This window comes from Dryobates pubescens, chromosome 2 (genome assembly GCF_014839835.1).
Source record: "Dryobates pubescens isolate bDryPub1 chromosome 2, bDryPub1.pri, whole genome shotgun sequence".
Taxonomy (NCBI): Eukaryota; Metazoa; Chordata; class Aves; order Piciformes; family Picidae; genus Dryobates; species Dryobates pubescens.
The window spans coordinates 6,627,157-6,654,274 of NC_071613.1; the positions used below are offsets into that span (position 1 = coordinate 6,627,157).

The 27,118-nt window shown below is 47.0% G+C and overlaps 1 protein-coding gene across 11 annotated transcripts in view; it reads left to right on the plus strand.

The window, feature by feature from the left end:
• The window catches only part of ADGRB3 (adhesion G protein-coupled receptor B3), a 570,173-nt gene that overhangs the window by 512,652 nt on the left and 30,403 nt on the right, over positions 1 to 27,118 (plus strand). For 10 of the 11 annotated variants that reach the window (XM_054169593.1, XM_054169581.1, XM_054169605.1 and 7 more), the window contains 6 exons: positions 4,832 to 4,898; positions 9,439 to 9,524; positions 14,159 to 14,257; positions 16,053 to 16,224; positions 22,065 to 22,160; positions 23,909 to 23,948. In XM_054169593.1, the coding sequence (XP_054025568.1) occupies positions 4,832 to 4,898; positions 9,439 to 9,524; positions 14,159 to 14,257; positions 16,053 to 16,224; positions 22,065 to 22,160; positions 23,909 to 23,948 (560 nt within the window). The remainder of the gene's footprint in view (positions 1 to 4,831; positions 4,899 to 9,438; positions 9,525 to 14,158; positions 14,258 to 16,052; positions 16,225 to 22,064; positions 22,161 to 23,908; positions 23,949 to 27,118) is intronic. The other variant, XM_054169617.1, reaches the window with a different exon arrangement.

Genomic DNA, 27,118 nt, shown 5'->3' on the forward strand with positions numbered 1-27,118 from the left:
TGAAGAAGTTCCTCCTCATGTTGAGGTGGAACCTCCTCTGCTGCAGCTTACACCCATCGCCCCTTGTCCTATCCCAGGGTGCAACTGAGCAGAGCCTGTTGTCTCCCTCAGATATTTATAAACATTTATTAAATCCCCTCTCAGTCTTCTCTTTTCCAGACTCAAAAGCCCCAGGTCCCTCAGCCTCTCCTCACCAGGCAGTGCTCCAGTCCCCTCATCATCCTTTTAGCCCTCCTCTGGACCCTTTCCAGCAGATTCCTGTCCTTCTTTAAACTGGGGAGCCCAAAACAGAGCTGAGTTACAGTTAATAAACCTTTCCTGGCCTGCATGCAGTGCTATATATTGCTGAGGAGTGCAAAGAACTGCCAGGAATTCATGATCTCAGCCTAAAAATGAAATGCTTTCATAGTCATGTACTCCTAAAAGAAGAAACCACGATGCTAGTGAGCAGAGCTATGATCCTGGAGAGCATCAAACAGCTGGGGGGGAAAAAAATGTGCATGAAACAGGAGCAAGACTCCAGCTGCTCAGCAGGGTTTTATGACCACGTAACACAGCCCCATAAAGCCACCAGTGGATGCTCTTAGTGATAAGCAATTTATATGGCTTTCTGCTGTGTGAGCTTCAGGGAGGAAGGTGAGAGAAGTGGAGAACAAAATGAGAAGAGGAAGAAAAAAAGACAGAAGTGGAGAAAAAGAAATAAAGTTAGACAGACGTGGAGGAGAAAATAAAGAGAAAAGAAAGAAGTGGAAGAGAAAATAAAGAAGAAAAGAAAGAAGTGGAGGAGAAAATAAAGAAGAAAAGAAAGAAGTGGAGGAGAAAATGAAGAAAAGAAAGAGAAAAGAAAGAAGTGGAGGAGAAAATGAAGAAAAGAAAGAAGTGGAGGAGAAAATGAAGAAAAGAAAGAAGTGGAGGAGAAAATAAAGAGAAAAGAAAGAGAAAATAAAGAAGTGGAGGAGAAAAGAAAGAGAAAAGAAAGAAGTGGAGGAGAAAAGAAAGAAGAAAAGAAAGAAGTGGAGGAGAAAAGAAAGAAGAAAAGAAAGAAGTGGAGGAGAAAAGAAAGAGAAAAGAAAGAGAAAAGAAAGAAGTGGAGGAGAAAATGAAGAAAAGAAAGAAGTGGAGGAGAAAATGAAGAAAAGAAAGAAGTGGAGGAGAAAATAAAGAGAAAAGAAAGAAAATAAAGAAGTGGAGGAGAAAAGAAAGAGAAAAGAAAGAAGTGGAGGAGAAAAGAAAGAAGAAAAGAAAGAAGTGGAGGAGAAAAGAAAGAAGAAAAGAAAGAAGTGGAGGAGAAAAGAAAGAAGAAAAGAAAGAAGTGGAGGAGAAAAGAAAGAGAAAAGAAAGAAGTGGAGGAGAAAAGAAAGAGAAAAGAAAGAAGTGGAGGAGAAAAGAAAGAGAAAAGAAAGAAGTGGAGGAGAAAAGAAAGAGAAAAGAAAGAAGTGGAGGAGAAAAGAAAGAAGAAAAGAAAGAAGTGGAGGAGAAAAGAAAGAAGTGGAGGAGAAAAGAAAGAAGAAAAGAAAGAAGTGGAGGAGGAAAGAAAGAAGAAAAGAAAGAAGTGGAGGAGAAAAGAAAGAGAAAAGAAAGAAGTGGAGGAGAAAAGAAAGAGAAAAGAAAGAAGTGGAGGAGAAAATAAAGAGAAAAGAAAGAAGTGGAGGAGAAAAGAAAGAGAAAAGAAAGAAAAATTGGAGGAGAAAAGAAAGAGAAAAGAAAGAAAAATTGGAGGAGAAAAGAAAGAGAAAAGAAAGAAGTGGAGGAGAAAAGAAAGAGAAAAGAAAGAAGTGGAGGAGAAAAGAAAGAGAAAAGAAAGAAGTGGAGGAGAAAAGAAAGAGAAAAGAAAGAAGTGGAGGAGAAAAGAAAGAGAAAAGAAAGAAGTGGAGGAGAAAATAAAGAGAAAAGAAAGAAGTGGAGGAGAAAATAAAGAGAAAAGAAAGAAGTGGAGGAGAAAAGAAAGAGAAAAGAAAGAAGTGGAGGAGAAAAGAAAGAGAAAAGAAAGAAGTGGAGGAGAAAAGAAAGAGAAAAGAAAGAAGTGGAGGAGAAAAGAAAGAGAAAAGAAAGAAGTGGAGGAGAAAAGAATGAGAAAAGAAAGAAGTGGAGGAGAAAAGAAAGAAGAAAAGAAAGAAGTGGAGGAGAAAAGAAAGAAATGGAGGAGAAAATAAAGAAGAAAAGAAAGAAGTGGAGGAGAAAATAAAGAGAAAAGAAAGAAGTGGAGGAGAAAATAAAGAGAAAAGAAAGAAGTGGAGGAGAAAATAAAGAAGAAAAGAAAGAAGTAGAGGAGAAAATAAAGAAAAAAGAAATGGAGGAGAAAAGAAAGAGAAAAGAAAGAAGTGGAGGAGAAAATAAAGAAGAAAAGAAAGAAGTGGAGGAGAAAAGAACGAAGAAAAGAAAGAAGTGGAGGAGAAAAGAAAGAGAAAAGAAAGAAGTGGAGGAGAAAAGAAAGAAATGGAGGAGAAAATAAAGAAGAAAAGAAAGAAGTGGAGTAGAAAATAAAGAGAAAAGAAAGAAGTGGAGGAGAAAATAAAGAAGAAAAGAAAGAAGTAGAGGAGAAAATAAAGAAAAAAGAAATGGAGGAGAAAAGAAAGAGAAAAGAAAGAAGTGGAGGAGAAAAGAAAGAGAAAAGAAAGAAGTGGAGGAGAAAAGAAAGAAAAATTGGAGGAGAAAAGAAAGAAAAATTGGAGGAGAAAAGAAAGAGAAAAGAAAGAAGTGGAGGAGAAAAGAAAGAGAAAAGAAAGAAGTGGAGGAGAAAAGAAAAAATGAGACAGAAGTGGGGAAGAAAATTGAAAAAGGCAGAAATGGAGAACAAAAAAAACCTCACAGAGATGGATAAGAAAATAAAAAGACAGAAATGGATAAGAAAATAAATGAAACCAAAAATGGAGAAGAAAATTTTTTTTTAAAGGGAGCAAAAAATTGAAATATAGAAATGGAGAAAAAATAAGACAGAAATGGAGGAGAAAATAAAGAACAGGACAGAAAGGGAGAAGAAAAAAGAAGAGAGAAATGGAGAAGAAAATAAAAAAGAACAGAAATGGAGAAGAGGATAAAGAAAGGACAGAAATGGAGAAGAAAATAAAAAACAGGACAGCAGGGGAGAAGAAAATTTAAAACATCAGGGCTCTCCTCAGAAGGTGGAATATTGTAAAGGGTTGCTCTGGTTGATGGTAGGCTGAACATGAGCCTGCACTGTGTCCAGGTGGCCAAGAAGGCCAATGGCATCCTGGCCTGCATCAGGAATAGTGTGGCCAGCAGGAGCAGGGAGGTCATTCTGCCCCTGTGCTCAGCACTGGTTAGGCCACACCTTGAGTCCTGCGTCCAGTTCTGGGCCCCTCAGTTTAGGAAGGATGTTGAGTTGCTGGAAGGTGTCCAGAGAAGGGCAAGAAAGCTGGGGAGGGGTCTGGAGCATAGCCCTGTGAGGAGAGGCTGAGGGAGCTGGGGTTGCTTAGCCTGGAGAAGAGGAGGCTCAGGGGAGACCTTCTTGCTGTCTGCAACTCCCTGAAGGGAGGTTGTAGCCAGGTGGGGGTTGGTCTCTTCTCCCAAGCAACCAGCACCAGAACAAAAGGATACAGTCTCAAGATGTGACAGGGGAGGTTTAGGCTTGATGTTAGGAAGAAGTTCTCCACAGAAAAAGAGATTGGCCATTGGAATGTGCTGCCCAGGGAGGTGGTGGAGTCCCCATCCCTGGAGGTATTTAGGAAGAGCCTGGCTGAGGCACTTGGTGCCATGGTTTAGCTGATTACATGGTGTTGGGTGGTAGGTTGGACACAATGATCTCAGAGGTCTTTTCCAACCTGGTTCATTCCATTCCATTCCATTCCATTCCATTCCATTCCATTTATTCTTTCCTGGGGTTGTTGTCTGTAGGAATTAGTTCTGATAGCAATTTTTAATTGACTGAAGAGAAGGTATGCAAAAACCTTGTTGTTTTTTTCCCCCCCCCCCAAGCTCTGATGTTGCACATCCTTGACCTTTTAGGGTTTTTTCCCCAAGCATAAAGCTGTTGCACATTGTAGGCTGAATCTGAAGTTCTGTGTTGCATGCCTTTGGCCTTTCAGTTTTTTAAAGTATAGGTCTGTTAGACACTGTGGGATGAAAATGTTTCTAGATGCCTATCCAGCAGGTCCTGTCCAGTTAAGTCATCATATATGGGTAGAAGAGCTTTAAGGAAGGTTTGCAAACTTCCTATTGTGCTTTGAATACATTTGGGGCATTTTCTGAAGGGGGCTACAAGAAAGCTGGGGAGGGACTTTTTAGGGTGTCAGGGAGTGATAGGACTGGGGGGGATGGAACAAAACTAGAAGTGGGGAGATTGAGACTGGATGTTAGGAAGAAGTTCTTCCCCATGAGGGTGGTGAGAGACTGGCACAGGTTGCCCAGGGAGGTGATGGAACCCTCATCCCTGGAGGTTTTTCAGGCCAGGCTGGATGTGGCTGTGAGCAACCTGCTGTAGTGTGAGGTGTCCCTGCCCTTGGCAGGGAGGTTGGAGCTGGCTGATCCTTGAGGTCCCTTCCAACCCTGATTCTGTGATTCTATGATTCTATGTTTTCAGTAGATTCTATGATTCTGTGACTTCAGTAGTCTCTGTGATTTCAGTAGATGCATAATTGGCCCCAAATCTTTTGAAACATTAGCTATTGACAAGGGAAAGAACTTTCTGCAGCATCACATCAACCAAGCCATTCTTTTGTGGATGTGCATATGGGTATGCAGGACTGAAGGCACACGGGGAGAACCCCCTGCTGTAGCAATTATTCATGCTGTAGTAATTATTAATGCTTCCTTGGCAGTGCCTTATACTGACTTTTAATTTGTGTTAGTTCTTCTCTCCTGTTCTTTCCAGCTGTTGGCTGTCTCTTGAAGGAGGGCTGCTTTATGCCTTCGTTGGACCTGCAGCTGCTGTTGTCTTGGTAAAACATTCATCTGCTTTCCAGTGGGAGGTTGTTTGTTGGGTTTTTTTCTTTCATGTGAAATGCTGGAATGTGCTCTTTAAATCCTCAAAGCTCAGCTCTGCATTGCACCTTGCTGGCAGCGCTGAGCTCGCTGTTGTTTCACATACCTGCGCTATTTTGAAGGTGTGAATCACTGAACTGCATCACTTCTTCCTCCCCCCTCTCCCTCCACGTTTACCTGGGTGTCTTTCACGAGCTGTGAAAGCATCATGTGCTGCTTGGTGGCACAGAAAACCTGTTGGAGGCATCACTGGACTGTTACCAGTAGCATCTAGGCAGCTGCCACGCTGCCTGGTGAGGTGCGGCGACGGAAGCGCTGCTTGGCGCCGTAGCACTGTGCCAGCAGAAAGCAGCAGGAGGAGCGGCACCAGGCAGCAGGTTCTCCATGGCTACTGCTCTTGAAGGCAAAGAAACAAAATCATGAGAGGTGGGAGATGTTACTGGCTTGTGGATGCATCTTCCAGGTCTCTGGAGTTGTGCTGAGGGTGTTGGATTCACTTGGCCACAGTGTAAATGGTGGCAGTGCAGATTCCTGCACCTAAGATGTTTATCCTTGCCATGTATCATCTGGAGAAGATGTATGGCTAGGGTAGGCATTTACCTTCTGAAGAAGAGAAGGCTGAGAGGACACTCTCTTGGTCTCTACATCTACCTGAAAGGAGGTTGGAGAGAGGTGGGGGTTGGTCTCCTCGCTCAAGTAACTACCAATACGATGAGAGGAAGTGGCCTCCAGTTGAACCAGGGGAGGTTTAGGTAGGAGATTAGGAAAAAATTTCTTTGCTGCCAGAGTGGTCAGGGATTGGAACAGGCTGCCCAGGGAGGTGGTGGAGTCCCCATCCCTGGAGATGCTCAAGAAATGCATGGGCATGGCACCTGGGGACATGGTTTGATGGCCATGGTGGTGTTGGGTGGATGGTTGGACTTGATCCTCTTAGTCATCTTTTCCAACCTTAATGATTCTGTGATGTTTCATTGCCAGTGGAGAAAACCAGGCACTTCTAGGCCTCAAACCATCAGCAATGCTTCAAATGTCTGGGCTAAGATGAATTGCACCCCACATGTGCCATCAGCTGTCAGTCATCTGCCCTGCCAGCCTGGATGGATTTTGTTGTTGTTGTTGTTGTTTTGCAGCAATTTGTTCAGCAGTTTTCTCCTACAGCTTTCGGATGCCATTCTCCCTTCTCTTCCACCAACCTGATAGCTCTAGCACCACCAAGCTATTTCTGGTTTGCCCTTGCAAAAGGGAATCAGTCTTAGTAGCCATCCAAGATACAGCCATCTAGCTACCCAGGTTTTCCCCAAATGGATGTTTACTACTCCCAGAGAGTTTGTCTCAGCATTGCCTGGAGCCAAGCCAGGATCCTTTTGTACAGCTCAGAGTCCCTGTCACCAGAGAGGAGCCAAGGATGTTTACCAAAGAAGCCAGTCAGAATTTTCACATGGAACTGTATGTTCCCTGTGTAATTGGCAAGCTTTGTTCAGAGATGTTGGAGGTTCACAGTTGCAGTTTGCCCTCCCATTAGCTGGGAGCTGTGGAAGGAGCTGTTCCATGCAGCCACTTAAGCCCGAGTGTTTGAGGCAAAAAGAATAACCTCACATCAGATGGAGGGGGGGAAAAAAAAAACCACCCCCCACACATGTAAATGCTGAAATTAAAGTGCTAATAAGAAAGGCTGGGAAAGAGTTGGCAGGACAGGCTGGCAGCAATTGGGTGTTTTGGCACAGGACTGGAGAAAATCTGTTCGAAAGGAGAGAAAGGGATTAGGCTTTTCTAGTTAAAAAGGGTGGGGGAGGAAAGAGGAACATTTATCTAATAGCTACAAAACATGGCCATACCTTTTTGCAGGGCCATGCAGAGCCTTCAGCTCATTAACACAAATGGCTAATGAGAGTCATTAAGCTGTGCATTAAATACCATTTGTATGTCTGTGCAGAGAGGAAAGCTGGCTGCTGAAGCACTTGGAGTGTTTTCAGAGGTTAGGTCTTCAAGCCCTGTGTGTAGTCGTACCTGGGCTGAAAAAAAGACCCCCAAAACACCCCAAACCCAACCCAAAACCATGGAGACATGGCACTGTGGGGCATGGGTTAGTGGTCATGGTGCTGCTGGGTTGACAGTTGGACTTGATGACCTTAGACGTCTTTCCCAACCTTAATGATTCCATGATTTTAACATAACACCCTTTACTGTTGGGGGTGGTTCAGGTTGGAGAAGAGAAGGCTCTGAGGACACCTAATTGTGGCCTTCCAGTATCTGCAGGGGGCTACAAGAAAGCTGGGGAGGGACTTTTGAAGGTATCAGGGAGTGATAGGACTGGGAGGGATGGAACAAAACTAGAAATGGGTAGATTGAATTGGATGTTAGGAGGAAATTCTTCCCTATGAGGGTAGTGAGACACTGGCACAGGTTGCCCAGGGAGGTGGTGGAAGCCTCATCCCTGGAGATTTTGAAGGCCAGGCTGGATGTGGCTGTGAGCAACCTACTGTAGTGTGAGATGTCCCTGCCCATTGCAGTGGAGTTGGAACTGGATGATCCATTGAGGTCCCTTCCAACCCTGACAATTCTGTGACACTTCAATGTTTTGGGGGAGTCTGTGGGGTAAGTCTTTATTTCTCCATTAATCTGGCCCAGAAATGAAGGAGAGTGCAGTCAAACCAGGCTCAAGGCTGGCATTGTGGTGAATGACATGGACCATGACTAATGTGCAGGAGGATAGAGGGAGCCACAGGCTGGGTCTGTGTAAAGTGGCAACACCCACGTGGGCCCATAAATACTTTACAAAGAACATGATTGTGGTCATCATGTGCTGTGAGTAACTCTTCCCCATGCCCACACCTCCCATGCAGTGGTTTTCCTGCAGTGGGATATAGCTTTGCAAGGAAGGCTGAGGAAATAGCAAAGCTGTGGCTTCTGGACAGCAGCTGTCCACAGCAGCTGACACCAAACTGGGCAGGAGGGTTGATCTGTTTGATGCTAGGAAGGCTCTGCAGAGGGAACTGGGCAGGAGGGTTGTAGCCAGGTGGGGGTTGTTCTCTTCTCCCAGGCAAGCAGCAGCAGAACAAGAGGACACAGTCTCAAGCTGTGCCAGGGGAGGTTTAGGCTGGAGGTGAGGAAGAAGTTCTTCTCAGCAAGAGAGATTGGCCATTGGAATGTGCTGCCCAGGGAGGTGGTGGATTCACCATCACTGGAGGTGTTTAGGAAGAGCCTGGATGAGGCACTTGGTGCCATGGTTTAGTTGATGAGATGGTGTTGGGTGATAGGTTGGACTTGATGAGCTCAAAGGTCTTTTCCAACCTGGTTAATTCTATTCTATTCTCTGCAGAGGGAACTGGGCAGGAGGGTTGATGTGTTTGATGGTAGGAAAGCTCTGCAGAGGGACCTGGGCAGGAGGATTGATCTGTTTGATGGTAGGAAGGCTCTGCAGAGGGAGCTGGGCAGGAGGATTGATCTGTTTAATGGTAGGAAGGCTCTGAAGAGGGAACTGGACAGAGTGAATCAGTTGGTCAAGGCCAAATGCATGAGATTCAACAAGGCCAAGTGCTGGGTCCTGTACATGGGTCACAACAAACTCCATGCTTGGAGTAGAGTGGCTGGAAACTGCCCAGCAGAGAAAGACCTGGGGGTGCTGATCAATAGGCATCTGACTATGAGCTGGAAGTGTGTCCAGGTGGCCAAGAAGGCCAACAGCATCCTGGCCTGGATCAGCAGGAGCAGGGAAGTCATCATGCCCCTGTACTGGGCACTGGTGAAGTCACACCTTGAGTGCTGGGTTAGGTTTTGGGGTCCTCACTACAAGGACTTAGAGGTGCTGGAGTGTGTCCAGAGAAAGGCAACAAAGCTGGGGAAGGGTCTGGAGAACAGGGCTGGGGAGAAGCAGCTGAGGGAGCTGGGGGTGTTTAGTCTAGAGAGGAGGAGGCCGAGGGGAGACCTCATTGCTCTCCACAGCTCCCTGAAAGTAGGTTGGAGCCAGGTGGGTTTGGTCTCTTCTCCCTCATAGTAAGTGATAGGATGAGAGGCAATGGCCTCAAGCTGCCCCAGGGGAGGTTTAAGTTGGATGTTAGGAAAAATTTCTTTGCTGCAAGAGTGGTCAGGCACTGGCACAGGCTGGCAAGGGAGGTAGTGGAGTCCCCATCCCTGGAGGTGTTCCAGACACCATGTGGCCGTGGCCCTTTGGTTGATGGTTTAATGACCATGGTGGTGCTGGGTTGATGATCTCAGAGGCTTCTTGCAACTGAACCGATTCTCTGATTCTATTTGACTTGATAAGAGATTGAAGACCAAGCCTGTGCCAGTGTGTGTCTGTGTTAGCCATGTGAGAACACAACCCTTTGGTGTGCTCAGGCACGGTGCCACAAGGGCATCCTCAGGCAGGTAGCAGGAGGCATCTTGCAGGCCGTTAAGAACCCATTTCTGAAGCACCCCAGCGAAATGTCCTCTCTCAAACAGCCCTGAAAGATCAACTCTTTGTTTGTTTGTGTGTTTGTCTCTTCTGTTTGACAGGTCAACATGGTGATTGGCATTTTGGTCTTTAATAAACTTGTTTCCAGAGATGGGATCCTAGACAAAAAACTCAAACACAGAGCGGGGTAAGCAACGGTTGGGTCCCTTTTAAAGCACGTTCAGATTGCATCACTCATTTTCAGTTCCAGATATTCACCACCCCCCACCTCCTCCAACCCCCCAAAAATGGCTTTCCATTGTGACCCCGTGATCCTGTGCTTGTGCTTTCCACTTTGATGCAGCAATGTCCCAGCCTGTCTAACAGATTCCATTCATCTCAGGAGCTGAGGTTGCTTTATCCCGAGGGGATAATGCGGCTGAGCCAACTAAGCATAATAAAACACAAGTACAACGGTATGAAGTTCACAGCAATGAGGGTTAAACAGATCCTGAGTGGAGGTTTCACAGGAGCTGTCACACAGTTAAGGTGGCTGCAGTTAAGGAAGGGCTTTCCACGTGCTGAAGGAACTGATTTCTTTTGCCTGGCTGTCAAACTTAATTGCCGTGGTGGAAAATGTTGCTCATTTGTGTGAGCTGTGATAAACCATCTTTTCAACAGCCAGAGATTCCTTCCTGAGGTCAGTGGTGTTCTGCCAGCCTCAGTCTGCGAAGGGTTTGCCTTTGTCCTTAAATCCATATCTACAGAGATGTTGTGTCCTGAATGAGTGTAACAGAATCTTTCATTAACAGACACCACCCCCACCCCCCACATGTTTTAAAGGCAAGGAAAGGACATAAAGTTAATGGAAGCTGTGTGGTACTGATTCTTTAAGTCCAGAGAAGGGCCATGAGGATGAGCAGAGGGCTGGAGCTCCTCTGCCGTGGAGACAGACTGAGAGAGTTGGGGTTGTTCAGTCTGGAGAAGAGAAGGCTCCAGGGTGACCTAATTGTGGCTTTCCAGTACCTGAAGGAGGCTACAAGAAAGCTGGGGAGGGACTTTTGAGGGTGTCAGGGAGTGATAGGACTGGGAGGGATAGAGCAAAACTAGGAATGGGTAGATTCAGATTGGATGTTAGGAAGAAGTTCTTGCCCATGAGGGTGGTGAGACCCTGGCACAGGTTGCCCGGGGAGGTTGTGAAAGCCTCATCCCTGGAGGTTTTTGCAGCCAGGCTGGATGTGGCTGTGAGCAACCTGCTGTAGTGTGAGGTGTCCCTGCCCATGGCTGGAGGGTTGGAACTGGCTGATCCTTGAGGTCCCTTCCAACCCTAACAAATCTGTGATTCTATTTCTGTTCAACTCCTGTTTGTCACCATGAGAATGAAGGGTTGGTGACAGTGATGGGATCAGAAACTGGTTTTCAGTGGCTGACAGCGAAACAGCCAACCTACATTAATTCCCTATTGGAGGCAAAATCCTTCACAAGTGCATCATCACCTTCTTACTGCTCCTGGATATATATTTAAACTTGGAGCCATTTGAGGTCTCCTTTTTTTTTTGTCACAACTGCATGTTCTGGGCTTGTCTTTTGGGCCAGCTTCTAGTTACCACCATCAATATCTGGAAGGATATCTTCATATTGCTGTGGGCCTGTTTATTGCAGCTTCACTTGGAGTTGTTTTACCATGTCACTGCCAGCAGCATTCCCTGATAAGTCCAAATCATTGGTTGGAAGAGTGAATTTGTGACTAATCCTTCAGCTGCTCTGATTTGCTTTTAATATTGATTTAATGAAATCTTTTCTGCTTTGGGGTTGGCTTTTTTCAGCTCTTTCACCATCATTTTTGACAAATACCTACCAACAGCTTTCATTTTGTTTCCTCTCTTTTCCTCCTTTTGTTGTTGTTTTTCTTTATTCATCAGAGAGCCTTCGTTTCTTAACCTCTTTTTTTGCCTTTTTGGTTGGTCAGCAACCCTCCATCAATATTCTTTACTGTGCCCTAACACATGGTGACATCTAGAATATTAGAAAGCCACCCAAATGCTTTCAAGAGCAGGAATGATTTAACAACCACCAACTCAAATTCCCATCTGCTCCAATTCCAGTGATTGAAGGGCTTGGAGCAGCCACAGATTTGGCTTTGTACGTTTTCTAAAGGGTATCCAAGCTTAAATTTAATTGCCTCTTTTGGGGTTCTTTATTTTCTTCAGCTGCGCAGTTGCAGGCTCTGGAAAGCCATTTGCTCGTCACAGACCTTCCTGATGAAAACAAGGATGAGCAGGGGGCTGGAGCTGCTCTGCTGTGAGGACAGACTGAGGGAGTTGGGGTTGTTCAGCCTAGAGAAGAGAAGGCTCCAGGGAGACCTAATTGTGGCCTTCCAGTATCTGAAGGGGGCTACAAGAAAGCTGGGGAGCAACTTCTTAGGGTGTCAGGGAGGGATAGGACTGGGGGGATGGAGCAAAACTAGAAATGGGTAGATTCAGATTGGATGTTAGGAAGAAGTTCTTCCCCACGAGGGTGGTGAGAGACTGGCACAGGTTGCCCAGGGAGGTGGTGGAATCCTCATCCCTGGAGGTTTTTGCAGCCAGGCTGGATGTGGCTGTGAGCAACCTGCTGTAGTGTGAGATGTCCCTGGCCATGGCAGGGGGGTTGAAACTGGCTGATCCTTGAGGTCCCTTCCAACCCTAACAATTCTATGATTCTATGAAGCAAATAACTTGCTCTCTAGCAGTGTGCAGCTCAGTAAAGAGGGATTCTGAGCTGAAATAAATGGATGAAGAATGGAAATGATTCTGTCAGAAACAATCCAGCTCTTCTGGGAAGGCATCTGGTTGCCCATAATGAGACACAAGCTTCACTTACAGTGAGAGATGGTGGCTTGGCAACAGCATTCCTTGATGCTGCTTGGCAGATGACAGGTCTGGAGTCATTCTTTGGGACATGGATCACTCGAGTATCTCTTGCCAGCCATGCTCAGGAAAGCAACTTCATTCTTTCTGGCAAATGTTGGACTTAGACCTGCCCAAGGTTTAGCCAAAAGTTAAGCTGGAAAACTTGTTTAGGGAGGATTGAAAGCAGTGAATGGGGAAAAATAGACTAACTCCACATGCTTTTTACCACCTGAATAATCCTGTGGAGAATAAATAAGGCAAGGGAGGAGGAATGTGGATGTGTTGTCTTGGGGGATCTCAATCATTTTCCTGGTATAAGAGGAAGCCAACTGTGTCCTGGGCTGCACCAAGAGAAGTGTGGCCAGCAGGGCCAGGGAGGGGATTCTCCTCCTCTACACTGCTCTGCTGAGACCACACCTGGAGCACTGTGTCCAGTGCTGGAGCCCCTAGTACAAGAAAGATCTGGAGGTGCTGGAAGGTGTCCAGAGAAGGGCCACGAGGATGAGCAGAGGGCTGGAGCACCTCTGCTATGAGGACAGACTGACAGAGTTGGGGTTGTTCAGTCTGGAGAGGCTGGCCTCAAGGTCTGGCCATAGAAAAGGCTTTCTGCTGGTTAAAACAGCTGTGAAAAACCTGAAATGTTCCATATCTTTACCATGCTGACCACTTTCCAGCTAGGAAGAGATGAAGCACCCTTCCTCTCACACCTCAGCCAGCTGTGGTTATCTCTGGAGCTGATAGCAGGAATGGCAAAAGCCTTTATTTGAGGTGGCTGAGCATGTTGAAGCCATGCTGTATGGAAAAAGAAACCAAATTGCAGTTCCAGGTTTTGCCCTTTTAACTCTTCTGGCAGGTGATGAGGTACAACTGTCCATGCAAAACCACTTTGGAGCTTGATGCTTGTGTACTGTGTTTTATTCAAATGCAAACCAGCTCACCCCTGATTGATTTCCTTCTGAGTACCCACTGATAATTCTGTCATCAGCTTCCATACGTTTTAAGCCCTGTATTCAGACCTCCCTTCTAGCATGAAGAGAATCACTCCAGGTTGTTAGCAAGCCATCCAGATCACTACAAACCTTGTCTTTGCTAGGAAGAAGTTGTTCCCCATGAAGGTGGTGAGACACTGACGCAGGTTGCCCAGGGAGGTGGTGGAAGCCTCATGCCTGGAGGTGTTGAAGGCCAGGCTGGATGTGGCTGTGAGCAACCTGCTGTAGTGTGAGGTGTCCCTGCCCATGGCAGGGGGGATTGGAACTGGCTGATCCTTGAGGTCCCTTCCAACCCTAACAATTCAATGATGGTATGTGATACCACCCATGCTAATTTGATGCTCAAATACATGGTGCAGGGTTCTTTCCTTATTTATGAAGGCTCTGTGATTCTCCACACCTCCTCCTCCTCCTTTAAGTGCCCTTTACTCAAGGGAGTCTGCCTACAACAGGTCTGAATAGAGGGACATCACTTTGTGTGTCTCCCCTAGCATGTGCTTATGTTTATACTTGAGTGTCCTGGGCAGTTTGGATATTTGGGGCCTGGGGGTCGTTTGGTTGGCTGGGTTGGGGTTTTTTTTTAAGCTTAAATGGAAGAAATTGATCCTGCATGAAACAAAGCCCTCCCCTGCCCCCCCCCCCCATCCTCAACATTAACATCTTAAAGCTAACAACGGTGTAAAGCACAACAACAACAACAGTCCCATTTTGCACCCACATTAAGCATTCATCCTCCAATCTCACCTGATTTGACCTTTTTTTTCCCCCCTCCCCTGCCTCCCTGCATGAACCTCCTGTTGAAAAGCTAAAATTTCAGTAGCAAAGAGGTTGTTTTGGTGACAATTCAATATTTTGTTCTTTTTTTGTTGTTGTTGTTGTTCTTCTTCTTTTCTTTTCCCTTTTATTTTGTTGTTGTTTTGTTGTTTTGGTTTTCTTTTTGTGGGTGTTCTGTTTGTTTGCAGTCAGATGAGTGAGCCTCATAGCGGTTTGACGCTCAAATGTGCCAAGTGTGGAGTAGTTTCAACAACAGCTTTGTCAGCCACCACCGCCAGTAATGCCATGTTAGTCCTGATCATTTACATCTTCTTGTGACAAAACCCTTATTGACAGTGCATGTGAGGCTATTAAGCCTTGATGGTGACAATTAACGTGTGGTAACTCCTGTTGCTAAGTTCCCTAGAGCGCTGAGCACCTTTGCTGAGTCCTCTAGTGTGCTGAGCACCTTTGCTGAGTCCTCTAGTGTGCTGAGCACCTCTGCTGGGTTCCCTAGAGCGCTGAGCACCTTTGCTGAGTCCTCTAGTGTGCTGAGCACCTCTGCTGGGTTCCCTAGAATGCTGAGCATCTCTGCTGGGTTCCCTAGACTGCTGAGCACCTCTGCTGGGTTCCCTAGACTGCTGAGCACCTCTGCTGGGTTCCCTAGACTGCTGAGCACCTCTGCTGGGTTCCCTAGACTGCTGAGCACCTCTGCTGGGTTCCCTAGACTGCTGAGCACCTCTGCTGGGTTCCCTAGACTGCTGAGCACCTCTGCTGGGTTCCCTAGACTGCTGAGCATCTCTGCTGGGTTCCCTAGACTGCTGAGCATCTCTGCTGGGTTCCCTAGACTGCTGAGCATCTCTGCTGGGTTCCCTAGACTGCTGAGCATCTCTGCTGGGTTCCCTAGACTGCTGAGCACCTCTGCTGGGTTCCCTAGACTGCTGAGCACCTCTGCTGGGTTCCCTAGACTGCTGAGCACCTCTGCTGGGTTCCCTAGACTGCTGAGCACCTCTGCTGGGTTCCCTAGAGCGCTGAGCACCTTTGCTGAGTTCTTTAGTGTGATGAGCACCTCTGCTGAGTTCTCTAGTGTGATGAGCACCTCTGCTGAGTTCTCTAGTGTGATGAGCACCTCTGCTGAGTTCTCTAGAGCACTGAGCACCTTTGCTAAGTCCTCTAGACTGCTGAGCACCTTTGCTGAGTTCTCTAGAGCACTGAGCACCTTTGCTGAGTTCTCTAGAGCGCTGAGCACCTTTGCTGAGTTCTCTAGAGTGCTGAGCACCTTTGCTGAGTTCTCTAGAGTGCTGAGCACCTTTGCTGAGTTCTCTAGAGCGCTGAGCACTTTGCTAAGTTCCCTGGAATGCTGACCATCTTTGCTAAAGTTATTTAGAGCACCGAGCACCTTTGCTGAGTTCCCTAGAGCGCCGAGCACCTTTGCTGAGTTCCCTGGAGTGCTGAGCATATTTGCTAAGTCCTCTAGACTGCTGAGCACCTTTGCTGAGTTCCCTAGAGCGCTGAGCACCTTTGCTGAGTTCTCTATAAGATCCCTAGAGCACTGAGCACCTTTGCTGAGTTCTCTATAAGATCCCTAGAGCGCTGAGCACCTTTGCTGAGTTCTCTATAAGATCCCTAGAGCGCTGAGCACCTTTGCTGAGTTCTCTATAAGATCCCTAGAGTGCTGAGCACCTTTCCTGAGTTCCCTAGAGTGCTGAGGACCTTTGCTGAGTTCTCTAGGGAGCTGAGCACCTTTTCTAAGTTCCCTAGAGTGCTGAGGACCTTTGCTGAGTTCTCTAGGGTGCTGAGCACCTCTGCTAAGTTCTCTAGAGTGCTGAGCACGTTTGAATACTCTTTAACAAGAAAAAAAGCCCAACAACATTATAAAGGGTCTTTAAAAGTATTGCAACTGTTTATTAACTGCATATAAACTGTGCCACTGGTCCAGTCTTGTGTCTGATTTGCAAGTTAACTTGATAAAGAGCCACCCTTAAATGTATTTGATTCTAAACAATGACCTTTGAATCATTTTCTTTGCTCCAATGCTGTTTCTCTCTCTTTATTTTTGTTTGTTTGTTTGTTGTCTTTCTTTGTTTTTTTTGTCTTCTATAGGGCATCCCTTTGGAGCTCCTGCGTGGTGTTGCCACTTCTGGCCCTGACTTGGATGTCTGCAGTTCTGGCCATGACAGACAAAAGATCAATACTGTTTCAGATACTTTTTGCAGTCTTTGATTCCTTGCAAGGCTTTGTTATTGTCATGGTCCATTGTATTCTCCGAAGGGAGGTGAGGAATGGCTTCCCAGTTCTCTCAAAGGCTGTGCCTGGCCTGGCACTTCTGGACATGGTTCAGTGGGCAAGGTGGTGTTGGGTTGATGGTTGGGTTGCACTTGTTTGGGTTTCTCATCAGTTTCTGTTCCTCTAAAAGGCTCTGCTTGACATGGCACTTTGGGACATGGTTCAGTGGGCAAGGTGGTGTTGGGTTGATGGTTGGACTGCACTTGTTTGGGTTTCTCATCAGTTTCTGTTCCTCTGAAGGGCAGTGCTTGACATGGCACTTTGGGACATGGTTCAGTGGCCATGGTGGTGTTAGGTTGATGCTTGGACTGGACTTTTTGGTTTTCTCAACACTTGCATATCTTGTAAAGGGCAATGTTTGACATGGCACTTTAGGACATGGTTTAGTGGCTATGGTGGTGTTGGGTTGATGGTTGGACTGCACTTGTTTGGGTTTCTCATCAGTTTCTGTTCCTCTGAAGGGCAGTGCTTGACATGGCACTTTGGGACATGGTTCAGTAGCTATGGTGGTGTTAGGTTGATGCTTGGAGTTGACATTTATGTTTTTCCTCAGCACTTTCTAGTTTTCAGGGTGATTCTTATTTTGAGCTCAGTACCATTTGTTCTTTCCTGAGTTGGGTTCTCCAAATCTCTCAGACCTGGAGTGTCTCACAGTTATCCAGCTACTACTACACAGAACTGCACCAAGGGAGGCAAAATCTCTCCCACAAGATGTGTTCCTCATGGTGTTCAAAAGAGGAAGAGATGTGGTGCTGAGGGCCATGGTTTAGCTCCAGCCTTGGCAGAGTTAGAGAATGGTTGGACTGGATGATCTTCAAGGTCTTTTCCACCCAAAATGATTCTATGATTGTATGATTCTATGGTTCTACCTAGAGGTCATTTTCAACTCCTATTAGCCTCTCAGCTGTTCTTCTGTGTTGCATGTAGCTTGCTCTGTGGAAATTTGTTTCAGAGAGAAAGTATTTTATGGTGAGATGTGGAAGAAGAAGTGAAAGAGAAAAGGGGGTGATCAGTTACTTCCAGGTGCAGAATGTCAGTTTCAGGCTAAATCTGTGCCCACTTAATCAAAAATGGCTTTTAATCAATCCCAAGTTCAGTTTAAAACCCAGTGTTAGGTTTTCCCAGTGACTACAGGGAAGTGCTCCCATGAATGCCCTTTGCCTGAAGACCAAAACCTGTAGCTCTCTACAGTCTCTGAAAGTGATTCAGACACAAAATGATTTCTTCTTTCACTGTCCCTGAAGGAGGACATGAAGTCAAGGTGATGCTAGGAGTGGAAGACTGAGAGACCTTGGAATACTGCTGTTTGAGCTCTATTTGACAGAAGACATTGAGTCTCCTTTAGTCATGTCATACCATGTAGAAAGCTGGAAGAGACCTTAGAGGTCATCCAATCCAACCCCCTCACCATGGGCAGGGACACCTCTCAGCTAGACCAGCTTTAAATGGCAAACTGGGCAAAGCACTTGAGAAACCAGTTCAGGTGATGTCATTTTTTTTTTTCCATGTGGGAGAAGAAAATTAATAGAAGAGCAGCAGAGAAGTAAAATCCTGATGCTTTGGGGAGATTTTTGTTGTTGTTTTAAAAAGGCCTCTGATCCGCACTTCTGTGGAACAGGTTGTAGCAGCAAAGGCATAAATGAGTACTGTGTGCACCTTGAATACTGTGTCCAGTTCTGGGCCCCTCAGTTTAGGAAGGACATTGAGACACTTGAACGTGTCCAGAGAAGGGCAACGAGGCTGGGGAGAGGCCTTGAGCACAGCCCTGTGAGGAGAGGCTGAGGGAGCTGGGGTTGCTTAGCCTGGAGAAGAGGAGGCTCAGGAGAGACCTTCTTGCTGTCTCCAACTCCCTGAAGGGAGGTTGTAGCCAGGTGGGGGTTGGTCTCTTCTCCCAGGCAGCCAGCACCAGAACAAGGGGGCACAGTCTCAAGCTGTGCCAGGGGAGGTTTAGACTCGAGGTGAGGAGAAAGTTCTTCACGGAGCGAGTCATTCATCATTGGAATGTGCTGCCCAGGGAGGTGGTGGAGTCACCGTCCCTGGAGGTGTTCAAGGGGAGATTGGATGTGGCACTTGGTGCCATGGTCTAGTCATGAGGTCTGTGGAGACAGGTTGGACTTGATGATTGTTGAGGTCTCTTCCAACCTTAGTGATACTGTGATACTGCAAATGGTTGAGGCCCCATCCCTGGAGATATTTGAGGTCAAACTTGATGGGGCCCCTGAGCAACCTGATCTAGGTAGAGGTGTCCTTGCTCACTGAGGGGGTGTTGGGCAAGGTGATCATTGAGGGTCTCTTCCACCCTAATGATTCTGTGAATTGCTTACTGCAACAAGTTGCTACACTTGAAAGGAGACTCCAGTGTCTTATGCTTTACTCTGGCTGCAGGGAGCCTGGCATGCCAGCTCCCTCAGGTGAGTACAAGTCAGTGTGCAGTGCAATCTCCTCGCACTGCACCTGGGTATCTCCTCGGCTGGTGCTTTGTCATCTGCAGAAGGATTTTTCTCTGCCAGTGCCTGTCAGGGAAACCCTGCCAACCTGTTTGTCACTCTGGATGGCAGCTACAAAGCTATCTCAGTGATGGCCTATCACATTGATCTCGTATTTATAGCATGCCAGCAGAAGCAAAACAATAATTCTGACTGTCAGAGAAGGAGGGGGGATAAAAGTATGGGGTGGAATCTATCACCATAACATTCAAACAAAGAAGAGAACCTCCCTGCTTTCCTATGCCTTTATTGTCATTGTATTACCAAAAAGACACAGTCTTTCACAATTATAGATATATATATACACACACAAACCCTCAAGTTCTCCTCTTAGTTGCATTGCTGTAGACAGAAAGGATGGAAACATTGATTGTTTCCTCCAGTGTGCTGTGACAATGGTCTGTGTGTGACAAGGTCTGCCTTAGGAAGCCAGGGAGGTTCTCCAAGTAAGATGTACCACTGCCAGAGAGCTAAGTGATGTGTTGGGTCTCTTTCTACCCTCCATCAATGTCTTTTGGAAAGCTGCTAAGTCTTTCTATACCCCTGGTTCATAAAATCCTAGAATGTCAGGGGTTGGAAGGGACCTGCAGAGATCATCAAGGCCAACCCCCCTGCCAAGCAGGATCACCCAGGGCAGGTCACACAGGAATGCATCCAGACAGGTTTAGAAAGACTTTGGACGAGGAGACTCCACAACCTCTCTGGGCAGCTGGGTCCAAGGCTCCCTCACCCTCCCAGTGAAGAAATTTCTCCTCATGTTGAGGTGGAACCTCCTCTGTGCCAGCCTGTACCTGTTGTTCCTTGTCCTGTCACTGGGCACCACCAAAAGCAGCCTGGCACCTTCCTCCTCACCCCACCCTCACCCCTGAGATAATTATAGATATTGATCAGATCCCTTCTCAACTTTCTCCTCTCCAGACTAAACAGCCCCAGGGCTTTCAGTCTCTCTTCACAAGGGAGATGCTCAGGTCCCCTAATCATCTTCATGGCTCTTTATTGGGCTCTCTCCAGCAGGTCTCTGTCTCTCTTGAGATGGGGAGCCCAAAACTGGACACAATATTCCAGGTGTGGTCTTACCAGAGCACAGTAGAAGGAGAAGAGAACCTCCCCAGCCCTGCTGGCCACACTTTTCTTGATGCCCCCCAGGATCCCGTTGGCTCCTTTGGCCACAAGGGCACGTTGCTGTCCCATGCAGAACTTGCTGACTACTAAGACCCCAATGTTTTTCTCCATGATGCTGCTTTCCAGCAGGACAACCCTTAATCTGTACTGGTGCCTGATGGTATTCCCCACTTTTATGATGATAAATACGATACCTCAATATAATAGATAGGATAAATACAATAGCTTAAGTTTGAGACTTCCGGTAGACCCTTTCAAAATGAGGAAAGAAAAAGGCATAGAGCTTGCTGTTATTGCTTTATGTTGCTTTCTTAGCTCAGAGAGCCTAGCTGAATGGTGCTGAGACACTGGATCAGGTTGCTCAGGGAGGTTGTGGCTGCCTCCTCCCTGGGGGTGTTCAAGGCCAGGTTGGATGAAGCCTTGAGCAGCTGAGTCTGGTTGAGAGATGTCCCTGCCCATGGTGAGGAGGTTGGAGGAGATGATCTCTGAGGTCCCTTCCAACCTGAGTCATTCCATCACATTCCCCAGGAGAGGTTTCTTTTCTTGAGACAGGACAAGGGGGAATGGTTTGAAGCTGAGGCAGAGCAGGGTTAGACTGGAGCTGAAGAAGAAGTCTGAGGGTGGCAAGACTCTGACACAGGCTGCCCAGGGAGGTTGTGGATGCCTCTTCCCTGGGGGTGTTCAAGGCCAGGCTGGATGAGCAACCTGGGCTGGTGGGAGGTGTCCCTGCCCGTGGCAGAGGGGTTGGAACCAAATGATCTTTAAGTTCCCTTCCAGCACAACCCCTTGTAGGCATCTATAAATCTGGGAGTCTGTGAATCTATGAAACAATTCATCTATGAAGCAATCTGTGAATCCATGAAACAATCTGTGAATCTATGATTCTGTGAATCTATAAATCTATGAGTCTGTGATTCTTTTAATGTAGCAATCTGAATCTGTGAATCTATGAATCTTTGAATCTATCATTCTATGAATCTATGATTCTATGAATCTCTAAATCTGTGAATCTCTAAATCTATGAATCTCTACCCAACTGGGCATTGGAAGATGGTGAGGGACTTGTCAGAGAAGGGAGCATGATAGGAAATGTTAGTCTTGAAGCTTCTCCATCAGGGCTAAATGTTTTGCCTGACCTGCTTGAAGAGGAGATTGTTTCAAGCTACTTTGCAGCACGCTGCTGGTGATAGGTGGAACCCATGTGTTTGCTCCTTCTGCTGTGCTCTGCTGACTAAAGCAGTCTTTGGATTAAATGGCTGGTTGCTGTCTGAAGCCCACGTTTCTGTATTGCAGGAGAAAACTAAAGAGTGCATGAGTAGGGAGAGGGTGAGTTCTAAGAGCTTGGAGGTGGTTACAGTTGCTAAGGAAACCACTTCCCTGGTATCTGCACGTTCACCACATCTGCCTCTGCTGCTATGCCTGGCTCCAAGAAAATCTTGCAGCCTGATGTTGAAAGGCAGGCAAGGAGGAAGCCAAATTGAGTCCCAAAGTCTTCAACCGACCAGCTTGAACAAGCACATAGGGATAGAAGTTGCAGGAGGTTCAACAAGGCAAAATGCAGGGTCCTGCAGCTGGGTCAGGCCAACCCCAGGCACAAAGCCAGGCTGGGGGCAGAGTGGGTTAAGAGCAGCCCTGAAGAAAAAGAGTCTTGGGGGTGTTGGGTGCTGAGCAGCTCCCCAGGAGCCAGCAGTGACCTCCTGCTGGCTCCCCAGCTGCCAGCAGGCAGCTGTGTGCTGGGCTGCAGCCAGAGGACTGTGGGCAGCAGGGCAGGAGAGGGCATTCTGCCCCTGGACTCCGCTCTGCTGAGACCTCACCTCCAATCCTGCCTCCAGTTCTGGTGTCCCCAGCACCAGGAGGACACAGAGCTGCTGGAGTCAGTCCAGAGGAGGCCACAGAGATGATCCCAGGGCTGGAGCAGCTCTGTTGTGAGGCCAGGCTGAGGCAGCTGGGGGTGTTCAGCCTGGAGAAGAGAAGGCTCCAGGGGGACCTTAGAGCTGTCATCCAGTACCTGAAGGGACCCTGAAGGAAGGCTGCAGCAGCCACAGCATGTAGCAAATGTCTGAAATGGCAGAAATAACCATTTCTGGTTAGTGCTTCTGGCTGAGCCAGTGTGGGGAAGGAGAGGCATGCACTGGTATTCCATGCAGCTGAATTTAACCTTTACTGAGGGGAGAGGCTGCGAAAGGTGCAGCAGAATCAGTATGAGCTATTGTTTCCACAGGTTCAAGATGCCTTCAGATGTCGCCTGAGGAACTGCCAGGATCCAATCAATGCAGACTCCTCGAGTTCTTTCCCTAATGGACATGCTCAAATCATGGTTAGCTTTGATTTGGTTTTATTGTCTTTGACTCTTAATTTACTCTTCCTGACCCAAAAAAAGCCTCACCCCAGCAGGCTTCCATCACTGCCCGTGGCAGGTATGCACAGCTGAACTGTTAACACCAGTTTTAAACAGAGGATTGTTTGGGTCATTATCTGATCTGGTTAAAGGTGTTTGAATTGATGGTGTCACCATTTGGTGGAGCAGCAGGAGTTAGCCTCTTCCACCAACCTTCCTTAGGACAAAAGGCTCTGAGATAAGAAAATGAGAAAGGAGCTTCATAATATGCCAGGAGTTTTCCTGCTGTGAGAAGCTCTGAGGCATTGGAGAGTATTCTCTTCATGATGCCTTCAAGTGTGCTCCTCTCACACTAACCCACTGTGGTCTCTCTAATGCTGGGGAGGGAAATTTCGACCCACTACATCCAGGCTAGGAGAAAGTGCTGGGGATTCTAGAGCAGGAATCTCTTCAGTGCCTTGAATTAAGGAGGTGGTGAAGAGCTTCCTGCTGCCAAGTTGGATGTGCTTGTGTTAGTAAGTAGCACCTTGAGACAAACTATTGGTCCCTTCACTTTCAATGGCAGTTTGTCATTGAATAGAACTGGGGACAGGATCATGGTCTAAAATCCATGCAAGGCTCAGCAAGCAGACTGACCTTCAGAAAATGATGGATCAGAAAGGAATCCAGTGTTCGGACTTTAGACAAGCAAGAAGGAGGTCAGTTCTCTTCAGTGTCTTTCATGTGATGAAGCTTTTTGTGGGAATAAAAGCATGGAGAAGGTTAGATTTAGCTTGGGCATCAGGAGGAAGTTCTGCACAGGTGGTGAACCACTGGAACAGGCTGCCCAAGGGATGGGGTTGAGGCTCCATCCCTGGAGACATTCAAGCTCAGACTTGATGTGTCCCTGGGCAGCCTGCTCTAGCTGGAGCTGTCCATGGTGACTGCATGGGGGTTGGACAAGACGACCTTTGAGGCTCCCTTCCAACCCAATGCAACCTGTGACTTCACAATTCATTGCAACAGCAGTTTTGCTTAACTGGGCAAAGTGTGCTTGGATTTGCCACTGTTTAAATTCATTCCTAGCTCCTATCCTTTCTTTGGGTTCTTTATTTTCCTCCCAATGAACTGAGACCAAAGTTGTTTGGTGTGGTTTTTTTCAGGGGGTACAAACTGTCTGTGGTTCCCTCAGCAGCAAGGATGGCCAGGATGTGTCAGTTAAGAGATAACCCCTTTGGCACAAATTAATGAGGGTCTCAGACAGGGTGCACTACTTGGGCCTGCACTTCCTCCACAGTGATTTGTTATCTTCCATAATTCTCTTTAGAAAATGCTTAGGGAAAGCTTCCATAAAGAGGATCCTTCCATCAGATACAGAAGTTATTCTTCCTCATATGTATATATATAAAACCCTATCCAATGCATTATTCTCTTCAAACTCTGCACTCATGTCTTATTCTCCTCAAATTCTGTACTCCCACCTATTTTATTTGACTTTTTCTGGGCAGGCAGCACACTTTGAGAGCCCCCCTCTTACACTTTAGGAGACCTTGCCAAGCTCTGCTGCTGTAAAACAAATACACATCGCCTCCTCAGCAGCCAGAAACCACCTTGTAAGAGGCTGTGACTCTCTAAAGAGGATATTTTGCCCCCTCCTCCCCCCCCCAAAAAAAAACACCCCAAAAAAGGTATGGTGGTTTAAGTTTCAGTAAATAATGGTTGTCCTGTTCCCTTGTTTCTTGTTACAGACTGATTTTGAGAAGGATGTGGACATTGCCTGTCGGTCAGGTAAGAGCATGCAGAGAGTGTTGAGCCAACAAAAAGATGCTTTGCACTGTTCCTTGGGATGTGGCAACAAAGAGACAAAAAAGGTTGAGCTGGTTGCAGCAGATAGCTAGCACTTGCAGCCCAGAAAGCCAATCGCATCCTGGGCTGCAGCAAGAGAAGCATAGCCAGCAGGTTGAGGGAAGTGATTCTGCTCCTCTCTGGTGAGACCCCGCCTGGAGCACTGTGTCCAGTTCTGGAGCCTCTGTTACAGGATAGATCTGGAGGTGCTGGAAGGTGTCCAGAGAAAGGCCATGAGGATGAGCAGAGGGCTGGAGCTGCTATGCTATGAGGACAGACTGAGGGAGTTGGGGCTGTTCAGTCTGGAGAAGAGAAGGCTCCCAGGAGACCTCATTGTGGCCTTCCAGTATCTTCAGGGGGCTACAAGAAAGCTGGGGAGGGACTGTTTAGGGTGTCAGGGAGTGATAAGACCTGGGGGGAATGGAGCAAAACTAGAAATGGGTAGATTCAGATTGGATGTGAGGAAGAAGTTCTTCACCATGAGGGTGGTGAGAGACTGGCACAGGTTGCCCAGGGAGGTGGTGGAAGCCTCCTCCCTGGAGGTTTTGAAGGCCAGGTTGGATGTGGCTCTAAGCAACTTGTTGTAGTGTGAGGTGTCCCTGGCCATGGCAGGGCGATTGGAACTGGCTGATCCTTGAGGTCTCTTCCAACCCTGCCAATTCTATGATTCTATATTTACAACTATAAAAAGCCCAAGCAAACAAAAGAGGACAGAGGAGATTTCTTTCATTTTGTCACAAAAGGCTTTGAGTAGAATGCAGGGCTTGGGAAGCAGCCAGAGGTGTGATTGTCTGTTTAGAAGCTAGGTGGGTTTGGGGAGGATCAGGTCTTAACGCACCAAGCTTGCCTTGCTCTGGAACACAAACCAAACAGGAAACATTAATTTGGTTATTTAATCAAAGGTGAGGCCCCACCTGGAATATTGCATGCAGTTCTGGGCTCCCCAGTTCAGGAGGGACAGGGATCTGGTGGATAGAGTCCAATAGAGGGCTACAAGGGTGATGAAGGGACTGGAGCACTGCCTGGTGAGAAAAGGCTGAGAGCCCTGGGGGTGGTTATTCTGGAGATTTTGCCCTTTTGCTCTGTTCTGCTGAGATCTCACTTCCAATCCTGCCTCAGGTTCTGGTGTCCCCAGCACCAGAACGACACAGAGCAGTTGAAGAGAGTCCAGAGGAGGCCACAAAGATGATCCAAGGGTTGGATAAGCTCTGCTGTGAGGATAGGCTGAGGGAGTGGGGGTGTTCAAACTGGAAAACAGAAGGCTCCAGGGGGACCTCAGAGCTGTCTTCCAGGACCTGAAGGGATCCTGCAGGAAGGCTGCAGAGAGACTTCTCCTGAGGGTGTCTGGAGACAGGACAAGGGGGAATGGTTTTAAGGTGAGAGGGAGCAGGGTTAGACTGGATCTTAGGAAGAGGGAATAGGCTGCCCAGGGAGGTTGTGGATGCCTCCTCCCTGGGGGTGTTCAAGGCCAGGCTGGATGAGACCTTGAGCAGCTGAGTCTAGTTGAGAGATATCCCTGCCCATGGTGGAGAGGTTGGAGGAGATGATCTCGGATCCCTTCCAACCCAAGCCATGCTATGATTCTATGATATTCCCCAAGGACAGTTTTTGCTAGAGAGGGATGCAGTCCTGCCTGGACACCTCCAGTTTTCAATGAAGAGAGAAAGAAAGAGGGAGAAATGGTGCCCTTGGCACAGGGTGAGGCAAGGCAGAAGCCTGATTTGGCTGCTCTGCATCACCCAGCTCTTTGCTGGCTATATGGGGAGACAAGAAGGCTGAGCTCATTAAGGCAAAGGCTGAGTTTCCAGTCACTCACCTTTAAGCAAGCTGCCAGTTCAGTTCCTTGCACTGTGGGAATCATTCTTCCATCCAGATGAGTTTTAATTTGCTCATGCCTTGTGAAGGCAGAATATGCACATGGGTTTTGAAGGGAGCAGGATGGTGTAGTGCAAGACAAATCCATGTCTGTCACCACGTAATGCTGACAGAAGTCCACCACTGGTCCATGTGGCTCCTAATTCTTACCTTTGCCAGCAGCTCTCTGCAGTCTGGAGAGCCTTGTCAGAGGCATCCTTAAGGAGGTGGAATTTGAATGCAGTTGTGAACAGGCTTGGCTTGCTAAATATTTAATCTCAATCTGTTTAATGAAAGATTTAAGAATAGGTTGAAGAGCCTTAACAAGGGGGAGTGGAAATCGTGCAGCAGCCACACTCCAGTTGGGTTTTTTTGGGGGGACTGTTGTTTAGAGACACATTCTGCTGTCCATCACGGGGAAAGGACAGGCCGTTCTGTGTAAAGCAGGAGGGTGGGATGCTTCATCAGCTTCTTCCTGTGGGACATGGCAGTGAACTGACAGCTGCTGAGGGATCTGGGTCACCAGAGCCCTCAGGCTACCAAAAGGGATGCAAATGTAACACCTGAGATACTTCAAGTTGTCTTAACTTGTCTCAGTCCATGAGCTGGATATTATTCCCCAAACTAGCACAGCTATGAATTCAAATCTTAGCAACTGGGACAAGAAGGGTCCCGGAATTGGTTACTTGTTTTTCCTTGCTATCTATCTATCTATCCATCCATCCATCCTCTATCTATCTATATACCTACCTATCTGTTTATCCTCTATCTATCTACCTATCTATCCCCTATCTATATATCCATCCCCTATCTACCTACTTACCTACCTCCCTACCTACCTGTCTGTCTATCTATCCATCCATCCATCCTCTATCTATATACCTACCTATCTACCTGTCTACCTACCTATCTATCCTTTATCTACCTACCTACTTATCTATCCCTTATCTATATATCCATCCCCTATCTATCTACCTACTTACCTACCTCCCTACCTACCTGTCTGTCTGTCTATCTATCCATCCATCCATCCTCTATCTATATACCTACCTACTTATCTATCCTTTATCTACCTACCTATCTATCTATCCCCTATCTATATATCCATCCCCTATCTACCTATCTGTCTATCTACCTGTCTATCTACCTATCTGTCTATCTACCTGTCTATCTACCTATCTATCTACCTCCCTACCTACTTTTTTTCTTCCTTTCATTAGAAATGTTGAATTTTACACTTCAATTACTTGTTTAAGATC